The sequence below is a fragment of the Myotis lucifugus genome, unplaced genomic scaffold (genome assembly GCF_000147115.1).
Source record: "Myotis lucifugus unplaced genomic scaffold, Myoluc2.0 scaffold_1202, whole genome shotgun sequence".
NCBI lineage: Eukaryota > Metazoa > Chordata > Mammalia > Chiroptera > Vespertilionidae > Myotis > Myotis lucifugus.
This window is the reverse complement of record NW_005872250.1, coordinates 18,606-28,441: the sequence shown is the minus strand read 5'-3', so window position 1 is coordinate 28,441 and position 9,836 is coordinate 18,606. Positions and strand designations below refer to the sequence as shown.

Below are 9,836 nucleotides of genomic sequence, written 5' to 3'. Positions count from 1 at the left end.
CAGTATGTAGGAGTTCACGCAGGTGGGCTAAAGAGGGAGAATGAAAGCAGCAAAAAGCGGATGTCTTAATTCTTGATTCAAAGTTCAATATTAAATGAAGGAGGTGGTGTGCATGATTAGATGCTTTGTAAATGTGGCTGGAACCTAAAATTAAACAAGTAAAGCAAGTGTTTCTGTGAAGGAGGAGCGGGGGAGGAGTGATGATCGGGGACCAGGGGCCAGAGGACGCTACCGGCGGCCACGTGGGCGGCCCGCGCCGTTGCCGCCAACCCCCGCTGGCCTGCGATCTTGGCGCTTGCGGGTCGCCGTGGCGCGGGGTCGGGCTGTGGGGAGTGCGGCCTGGGGTCTCGAGACATTCGGAGCCAGGACGCGCGGGGCCTGGGGTTGCGGGCTCGGGCCCGGGGTCTGCGGGTGCCTACGCGACCTTGGCGCGGCCCCACCGCCCAGTCTTCTGGGTCTCGTGTTCACTTCGCCGCTCTCCGAGGACGCAGGCCGGTTTCCTCCGGCTCGGCCCCCATGCGGGCTCCCGCCGAGCTCGTGCATCCCTCCCTCTGTGGTCTGCGCCGCGCTCCATTCATTCTGGCCTAACCCCGGACGGCCACGGCCTCTGCGGTCCGGGGGGGTCCTGGCCGGGCGGACCCGGGGTGGGGGCGGCTTTGTTGGCAGCGGCTGTCTCCTTGCGGAGCTGGCCGCGCGCAGAGCCGCAGTGCCGTCCGACCCAGGAAAGCGGCGAGAGGCTTATCTTTTCTTTCTCGGCTTCAATCTGGTTATGAAGTGTCCGGGTTTCTTACAGTTTTGTGGATCAAAGCCGCGTGTTCTGTACCTGAAATAAGATCCTTTGTGTCCTCTCTAAAGCGGGCCAGAATTTTACGGCTCTTAATTCTATGGCTCTTTTGATTGTAATTTCCGAAACAAGGTAAAGTTTCGGGCAGAACTGCGAATTGCTTGTAAAAACTGGCAGTCCCCAACTTTTTCGTCTGGTAAGCAAGACCACACGTTTTTCTCAACCGGTTGCTTTTTGCTTTCATTGTAACACTGTCCTCTTCGGCCCATCATTGCGCCCTTTCATCTAAACTGGGCCATATCGGTATCTGACAGCACTGAGGCTCAAAGACATGGGGCGGGTTTCCCCCAGGCCACTTGCTCGGTAGGTGGCTGAGTTTTGGGAACCCCAGTCAGTTGTGATGGATGCATCCTAGGGGAGGAGGGTGCTGAAGCCCAGCGTGTCTCACCATGTGCTGGGCCGACATGTAAACCTTTCCTAGTGTGAAAGGCTGGAGGCGTCATCTCTTGCTTTGTGGTGAGGCCATTCGCTGGTGAGGATGCCCACTTTGGACACTGGTGAGCCCTGGCTTTCGGGCCATCAGTCAAAACTCTCCACCCCTCCCTCCACAGGACACCCATGAGGACCATGATACCTCCACTGAGAATGCAGACGAATCCAACCACGACCCTCAGTTTGAGCCTATAGTTTCTCTTCCTGAGCAAGAAATTAAAACCCTGGAAGAAGATGAAGAGGAACTTTTCAAAATGTAAGTAACGGATCCTGTTACAAAAGTAGATATCTTTCGTTTGAGATGGAATTTGTGCTTTTTGTGGGTGCCCAGGCCTTGGCTTGACCTATCACTGGACCGAGACTGAAGAAAGGGCCTGGAATTGTGTGATGACTAATCAGGGCTGCTATTGCAACCCACTTATTACATAATTTATTACTGGGTACCCCTGCTGCTCTGTGGCCAGTGCTGCGGAGGGCACAGGCACTCCCTGGTGTCCTGTGGCTGTTCTCTATCCACAAAGATGCATCTCCCCATGTCCCGCCGACTCCCACAGCCCCTTTCCCTGGGTTGAGCAGGGAGTCTACTGTTATTATTATCTTTTATTATTAGTAGTAGTATTTTGCACATGGACTTTAGTATTCTGAAGCTTGTGAATTCTTTTTTTTTTTTTAACCTTGACCAGAATCGAACCTGGGACCCTTCAGTCCACAGGCCGACGCTCTATCCACTGAGCCAAACCAGTCAGGGCATGAATTCTTGATTCGTTGTGTTTAACGCACAAAACAATTACAAACCAAAATGGGTGGTGTTACAGTCACGGGTTACTTTTTAAAAGTTACTCTGAATGTGCTTCTTGGCACCTTCAGTGAGAAGCTACAAGGCATTGTTTTTGGAGGCGGGGTGCGGGTTAGTGTTGTTTGGAAGCAGTGCCTACACGAGCAATGTGTTGTTGAGATGTCTGACCTGTGGCCTATTGGGCATGCTCAGAATTGCAGGAAATGCTACAAGTTAATGAGAGTAGGGTGTAGTGTGTCCCTAGTCCAAGTGTGTGGACCTCCCCGCTCCCCAAACCTATCCAAGATACTGGGTTATGGTTTGAGTGCTTTGCTTGAGGTGGTGGCAGGGAGCAGAGGCAGTCACCAACCCTGGGACCCATCCCTTTAAGGAAGGGAGCCTGGGGAGACCAACTCCCAAGGACCTGGGAAAGGGTTGGGAAGCACAAGAGACTCGGTTGGGAAGTTTGTAAGGAGGACATTCTGATAAAAAGGAAGTGTGTGCCCTGTTTATCAGAATTCCGACTTACAGGAGTGTCAAAGGCGGCGCCTCTAATTATTCCTTGACCTTTTCCAAACAAGTCTGCTTATGCAGACCCCCTAAAACTCAACTGAGTGTTTACTGGAATCCTTATGCTTAATCCCTGGATGCCCTTGCCTAGAGGACAGTGTAAACACGTGTCCTACCAAGAGTACTCACCCTACTGATTGCATAAAAAAATTCCAATAAAGCTTAAGGAGGCAGGCAAGCCCCTGAGCCCTCTCCCCCACAGTCAGACTGTGTCGGAATAATCTGTTCACCCGTCATTCAGGGGCTGCTGGTCAGTCCCGGCAGGAAGGAGGAGATGAATATGCCCCTTTGATTTCAGAAGGTGGTTCTCCAAGTCTCTGCTCTGCCCAGAAATGATGCTGCAGCCAGGGCTGGCTGCTCCCACGAGTGAGGTCTGCTGGTGGTGCTGTTACTGTCACCTCCTTGTCCCTGCGGGGGGTGGGAGGTCCTCTTGGTGTCTTAGACACAGGCCCTTCCTGAGGGAAGTGAGGCCAGCAAGTCTGACCTTTGTATGTGGCCCTTAGGGCTCTAGGTCAGTGGTCGGCAAACTCATGAGTCAACAGAGCCAAATATCAACAGTACTTCTTCAAAATAGATTCGCCCAGGCCGAAAACCGACTTCCGCGCATGGGCTACGCCGAAGTTTCAATCGCACTGTACGTGTGCGCCCGCACGTGGTATTTTGTGGAAGAGCCACACTCAAGGGGCCAAAGAGCCGCATGAGTGCTGCAGTTTGCCGACCACGGCTCTAGGTCAAAGCCCTGGGGGCGTCCTTGTGAGAACATGCCTCCCTTAACAGAGTTGAGTTTAGGGAAAGAGCAGAATTTCTGCAGAAAAGGGAACAACAGAGCTGGGATCCTGTGGGGAAGCAAAACGGGCAGGTGTGGTTGGTGATGGGAGGATGTTGGCCTGAGGCCTAAGGAGGTCTGCTGGGCTCAGGGCTGTGGTGGCGGCCTTGCCTGGGCCCAGTGAGGTACTGTTCTGGGCAGGAAGACAGGGTATTGGGCCAGAGCCTGGTGGTCTGGTGGGGGCTGGGGAAGCACAGGGGGCATCTCACAGCTGAGGGAAAGGTTGGCCCTGTGGAAGGCAGGGGTCCTTGGCCTCCATCTGCTTCCATGCTGTCCCTGTGGCCCCACGGGTCACCAGGAAGTCCCGTACCGTCTTCACAGACACGCTCAGCAGACTCAGGTGAGCTATTTTGCTGATGGGTCAGGTCTTTCTGTTAGAAAATGTGACTGGCCCTAGTCGGTTTGGCTCAGTGGATAGAGCATCGGCCTGCGGACTGAAGGGTCCCAGGTTCGATTCTGGCCAAGGGCACAGGTTTGGGTTGTAGGTTCGATCCCCCCGAGTAGGGGGCATGCAGGAGGCAGCCGATCAATGATTCTCATTATTGATGTTTCTCTCCCTCTTTGAAAAAAATTTTTTTTAAAAAAAGGAAAAGAAAACGGTGTGACTGTAGAAATCTTTTATTCTTTTTTATCGTCATGTTAAAACTTGGAATTTGCTTTTTTGCTCTTTTGGTGACATTTTAGTTTGTAGTTCTTGGAGTACAAAGAAAGGAAAGGGTGTACGTTTGAGACATCAGGTACAGCTGTTTGTTTAACACCCAGAAAAGAAGTGCTTTTTCCATCAAAAGGTGGGTGCCTTTTGTCTGGTACCTTTTCTGTGTATCTAAGCTCTCACGTAATGGCTTTTCTCGAAGGCGGGCAAAGCTGTTTCGATTCGCTTCAGAGAACGATCTCCCAGAATGGAAGGAGCGAGGCACCGGCGACGTGAAGCTCCTGAAGCATAAGGAAAAGGGGACCATCCGCCTCCTCATGAGGAGGGACAAGACCTTGAAGATCTGCGCCAACCACTATAGTAGGTGGCCTCTCGGGGGTGTTTTCCTTCTGGGCCCGACACTGCATCGGGGCAGCTTCCGACCTGTGGGCAGCCTGCTTCAGGGCTGCACTGGGACCCAGGAGTGTACCGTCCGCCAGTGCACGTTTACAGTGTGTGTTTTCTTTTAATTTAAACTAGGAAATGAGGTTTTCCAACGTGCCTCAGACCTCAGAGCAGACCTGCAGAGAAGCTTATAGCCCACGGGGGTGTGGAGACTGGGCAGGTGGGACCAAGCGGGATGGAGGCAGAGCCCGTGTGGCCTCGGAACCAGGCTCGGCCTAAGGGCGTGTGAGTGCGTTTGTGTGTGTGCTCACGTGCCTCTGTGTGTGAAGTGCCTGGGCGGCAGCCTTCCCACCCGTTGGTGTGTTCTGTCCCCACGTGGTGTTCCCTGGGGAGGACATGGGATTGGAATGGGGTGGGGAGAAGGTGGCTGCCTCACCCTTAGGAGCCTGGGAAGCGTCACAGGAGTGGGTGGAAGCCCTCGGGCAGGTGTGACAGCGCTGGGCTCAGTGCGGTCGGGTTTTTAGGATTAGCCACCCAAGGCCTGGCCTGTGAAGAGGTGACTGAAGTCAGCGTGTCCTGGACTCCGTTTCTGATCCAGGGCCGTGCTGCCTTTCTGGTGTGATGTGTGTCTGACAGGGCAGGGCCCCTTTGCTCACAGGGTGACTGCTGTCAGGAACCAGAGTGCAATGGCCCGCGGGGGTGATGTGGGGGGTCCTCCTTGTACCACAGTTGCTTCGGCCCCATTCGGCCTCTGTGTGCCAGTCTCCACGTCCCAGCCTGTCTGCTCTTCCCTGTCCTTGCCGATCAGCCCAATTTGAAGTGCCTCCTCAGGGGTCTTCCTGACACTCGTGCTATTTTTAGAGCCTTGCCAGGCTGCTAGGTCACTTCTGTGTGAGTTGCAGGTGAGTCCTGGGCCTGGTGCACACCATAGGCCCCTGGTGGACCCGGCGGTTGATGGGAGGAGGCTGTGCATGCCCTGCGAGGCACACAGGCTCGCCGCTCATCTGGGTGATGATGTGATGTGTTGCCCAGGGCTGGGCTTGGCCTGTCCCGCAGCCCCAGAGACTTCTGCTACTGGTAGACGGCTGGGCATGGCACTGGGGGTGCTTCTGTTCTTTCAGAACAGCTAGTCTCCCTTGGGTCTACGTAGAGCCTGTGGAGATGGGGCAGTTTGCTTATTCCAGGCCATGACTGTGTCTTCCGTGACATGTGACCATGTCACAAGGCTCATAGTGTCCACTTCTGGTAGCCTTGCACCTCCCCGCTGGCCTCCCTTGGCATATATGGCTGAGGTTGGTTGTGTGGTTCTGACTGTGCACCATTCTGGGTGATCGTCCCACTTCTCAGCTTTTGGCCCTCGGATGACCCCCCAACTTCCAAAGAGTCAGGTCCCCAGAAAGGGCTGGGTCTGCCTGTCATTGTGCCCATGTCTCTCCTGGGTCTGGAGGCTGCACCAAGGGGCGGGCTGTGATCAGCTGCATTGGCTTTGGAGCCCTTGATTGATTTAGGGTGTTCCTGGTTTTAAGTGAACATGGGGCATTTTAAAAGAGGTTTGGGTAAATTCCAGAAGGCCCCAAATCATCCCTGTTTGGCCCAAAATGGGACCTTGGGTTGGCAGGCAGAACTGCAGTCCTGGGGTGGCAGGGCCGGGTGGTAAGTTGGCTCTGGCAGTGGGCATTATCCTCATGGCGCTTCTCCTCCAGTCACGCCAATGATGGAGCTGAAGCCAAACGCAGGCAGTGACCGTGCCTGGGTCTGGAATACCCATGCCGACTTCGCTGATGAGCGCCCCAAGCCGGAGCTGCTGGCCATCCGCTTCCTCAATGCTGAAAGTAAGCGGAGGGGGGCGGGTCTCCGGGCGGGCCTGAGTGCTGCCGCCAGTGTTACAATGTAGCAGTTTCTTTTTTTTTTTTAATATATATTTTATTGAATTTTTTACAGAGTAATTGGGAAGCTGTGGTGGGAATTGTTACTACCTTGCTATCTGGTGGGCCCTCAAGGAAGGGATCTAAGTGCAGTCAAGCCAAGCGCTCTTGCGTCCAGGAGCAGTGAGTGCCTTTCCCTCTTCACCTCAAAGGAGGCTGCACTAGCCAGGTTCCCTTCACCGTCACCTGGGTGCCAGCAGGGGCTGTGCTAAGATCCACAGGCTGAGGCTATCTCTCCCCTGCTTGGGTGTCTTAGGCCCAGGTGGTCAAAGCTGTGCCCAGTGGGCCCTGCAGGAGTTGGGTGGGTGCTGGAGCTCAGCGGCCCAGTAGCTCACCATTGGTGTGAGTGAACCTCGCTTCTGCTCTAGAACGGGGCCTATCCAGCAGCTACTTCAACTTGAATGGAGGGCAGAGTACCTGGGCGGAGGCCCTGGCCCTTGGTTGCGTGAGGCCACCATACTGCTGCTGTGCCCAAATTGTTGCCGAGTCAGATGGAAGGAGACGGCTCAGCATAGCCACTAGCCTCAGGGGGGACCTAAGAAACAGTCACTGCCCAGTCTGGGCAGAAGTGGGTCCAGGGTCATGTTAGATGGCCCAGCTTGTCAGAATGGCCACGGGACAGGCCCTTCATGAGCCCTGGCTCTTCACACTTGCTGGACTTGTCCCCTTCACTTCTCAGGGTTCTGAGGAAGTCTCTTCTTTCCGCAGATGCACAGAAATTCAAGACAAAGTTTGAGGAATGCAGGAAAGAGATCGAAGAGAGAGAAAAGAAAGGTAACATGGTGTTCTTGGGTGGGGGCCTCCTTGCAGACTCACTCTGCACCCGGCTGCAGTCCCAGACGGGTGCTTTTTCAGTCTGCCACAGAAACATTCCAGGGACTGCGACTACCTTGACCTGTGCAGGGTGACGCAGCTGCCCGGGGACATGGTGCTTTCTGGGGAGTGAGCTGGCCATCCAGGCCCCAGTGCGTGCTCACTGGCCTGGCCTCGCTGCACTTGGGCCGGTGGGCAGGTTACAGTGTCTGACTGGAGCCCTACAGAGGCTGAATGGACTTTGAGAGGTCCTCCCGGCCATCTGCTTATTCAGGGCCTGACAATGGCTGCCATAGCCAGTGACACACTGAGCAGACTGACTGAGGTCCCAGGCGCGTGTGTGTATTTGGGTGACTGGAGAATGCGATAGAACAGCAGCCTGTCCTGTGGGGAGTGTCAGGCTCCCGCGAGGCAGGTGCATCTCGCTCCCGCATGGGCTGGGGAGAAGAGCGCTTCTCTGTTTTCTTACTGTGTTCCCCGTGTTTCAGGAGGACTGGGCAAAAACGATAATGCCGAGAAAGTGGCTGAAAAGCTAGAAGCTCTTTCGGTGGAGGAGAGCAAGGAGTCCGGAGAGGAGGAGACCAAGGAGAAAGCTGAGGAGAAGCAATAAGTCCTCTGCCCTTGTTTTCTGTTCCTTTTTCCTTTTTTAAAAAAATTCGCCCTGCCCCGTCTTTTCGGTTTGTTTTTATTCTGTTTTGTTTTTACAAGGGACTTTATATAAAGAACTGAATTCCAACATTCAGGTGGGCTTTTTTTTTTTTTTTTTTGAAGTTTTTGCCCTATTGAAGATGACCAGAAAATCCATTCCCCAGTCATGCAAATGTACTGTGCTAACTTTCTTTTCCATAGTGGAAACACTTATTTATAGTCATCAAACATAGTGAATAAACAACTCATTCGAAACCTTCACGGAGGGCAGGACCTTGTGTGCGCTGGCCCTGTCCTGGCAGCTGTGTGGGTTCCTGCTGGCTCCAGGGGGTTGGGGTGGCACCCTGCTTGTTCTACTTGTTCTGCCCTGGACTTTGGGCCACTGTTGGCTCCTGGGGCTGTGGTATGTCTGAGCTGGTACTAGTGGGGCAACTGGGCTGAGGGAGACCAGTGCTGGGTACTGCCTCCTGAAGGCCTCAAGTGCCTTTGCCGGTGGTGAGGAGTAGAGAGGATTTTTTCTTCCTTTGCCTTTGGGGAAGAAAAAGGAAGATCACCAGATTCCTTGGCTGTGGTACAAGGAGGCCAAGCAGGTCTCTAGGCTTTGGCCAAGGCTGTCTCTGGTCGGCCCTCAGCCTGGGAAAGGCCAGTCCCGTAGCACCCAACCCAATCGTGCAGTGCCTCGGCAGGCCTTGGCCGCACCACCATCGTTGGAGAAAACCGTCCCATCGTCCACGTGTTCTCGGCATCCATCTGGGTGGAACTGTGGACACCTGCAATGGCTTTACATAAAAGGATGCTTTCAAAAGTGCAAATGGGGTCGTGCCACTTGGGGGTTTGTCTTGTAGATGGGCTACCTCTGTAGAATCATCCCACGTATGGGAGGAGTCTTAGTGTGCCGGCAGGCTTTGGAAAACATGGTCTCACCTGGGACGGAACGTTCCTGGCAAATAACCAGGCCCCCAGGAGCTGTGGCCTTCCCACCCTCAGCGGGGGAGGAGCAAATTGTGCCCACCCAGATGGACATGCTCCTGCCGCCGGTGGCTGTTTGACACCTACCAGAGGTGCTCTCCAGTGTGGCTAAGTCTAGCTGGGCCCTGTGTGTCCTGTGATGTTTGTCCAGTTTAAACTGTCCGTGGTCACTCAGGGATGCACCTCCAAAGGAAGCCACTCTTGTTTTAAAACTGAAGACTTCACTGGCCAGCTTAGTTGTGTCCTGGCAGCCTTAGGCCCCAGGGCACAGGCCAGTGTCGTGCAGTGGTTTTTCCCACCCAAGGAGGGACACTGAAGCGTGTGCACCGCTCCTCTGGAGTTGGAATTGTGATGCTGTGAGGGCAGATGCCCCTTCCCTGTGAGGCCTCTGTTGGATGCATTATGTGAAAGGGCCCAGGGGCTTGACACGCCTTTCAGCACAGGATGGATGTTACTGTTTTGGGCTCCAATGAAAGCTAGCCCCACCTGATATAAAACCCCAGGCTGACTCCTTGGGCGAGGAGATGTATCTCAAGCAGAGACAGCCCCTCAGAATTGCTGGAGGAGAGTGGTGCTGTAACCAGGGTGCATTAAAGATGCGGCTGTTCACACTACAGAAGGCCCTGCAAGGGGAGACATGCAAGTGTGAGCCCAGGACGCCAGTAGGGGTTCCTTTAACCCCCCTCACTCGCTGCCCCCACCAGTGTGGCACAGGTGATGATGTTAAGCCAGAATTGAGGTGCTAACAATATTGGGGAAGAAGAGATAGGAGATGACCTACAATTTTTTCATTCCTGCGGGTGGGAAGGGGGTTGGGAACGCTGCGCTTTCCTTTCCCTGGGATCTGAACTCCTTGTGTAGAGTATTTCTGGGCTGTGGCCTCACTGGGTCTGCCCCACCCAGGACCCCCTCTGCAGGGACCTCACCAGAGACATGACAGCCAGGATTTGGCACTCCTCGGCTCTCAGCTGTCCTGGCACCCCTACACAACAGGGCCC

General features: G+C 54.4%; 1 protein-coding gene and 1 non-coding gene across 2 annotated transcripts in view; both read left to right on the top strand.

Annotated features, from left to right (window-relative positions):
- The window catches only part of RANBP1 (RAN binding protein 1), an 8,755-nt gene extending 625 nt beyond the window's left edge, over window positions 1-8,130 (top strand). Inside the window, exons 2-6 of the mRNA XM_006107458.3 lie at window positions 1,396-1,532; window positions 4,302-4,459; window positions 6,187-6,315; window positions 7,117-7,182; window positions 7,710-8,130. Coding sequence (XP_006107520.1) covers window positions 1,396-1,532; window positions 4,302-4,459; window positions 6,187-6,315; window positions 7,117-7,182; window positions 7,710-7,831 — 612 coding nt within the window. The 3' untranslated portion in view covers window positions 7,832-8,130. The remainder of the gene's footprint in view (window positions 1-1,395; window positions 1,533-4,301; window positions 4,460-6,186; window positions 6,316-7,116; window positions 7,183-7,709) is intronic.
- LOC111824334 lies at window positions 7,215-7,339 on the top strand. Its single transcript, XR_002827408.1, has one exon. It is a non-coding gene; the product is annotated as a small nucleolar RNA SNORA77 (small nucleolar RNA).
- Window positions 8,131-9,836: the final 1,706 nt, after the last annotated feature.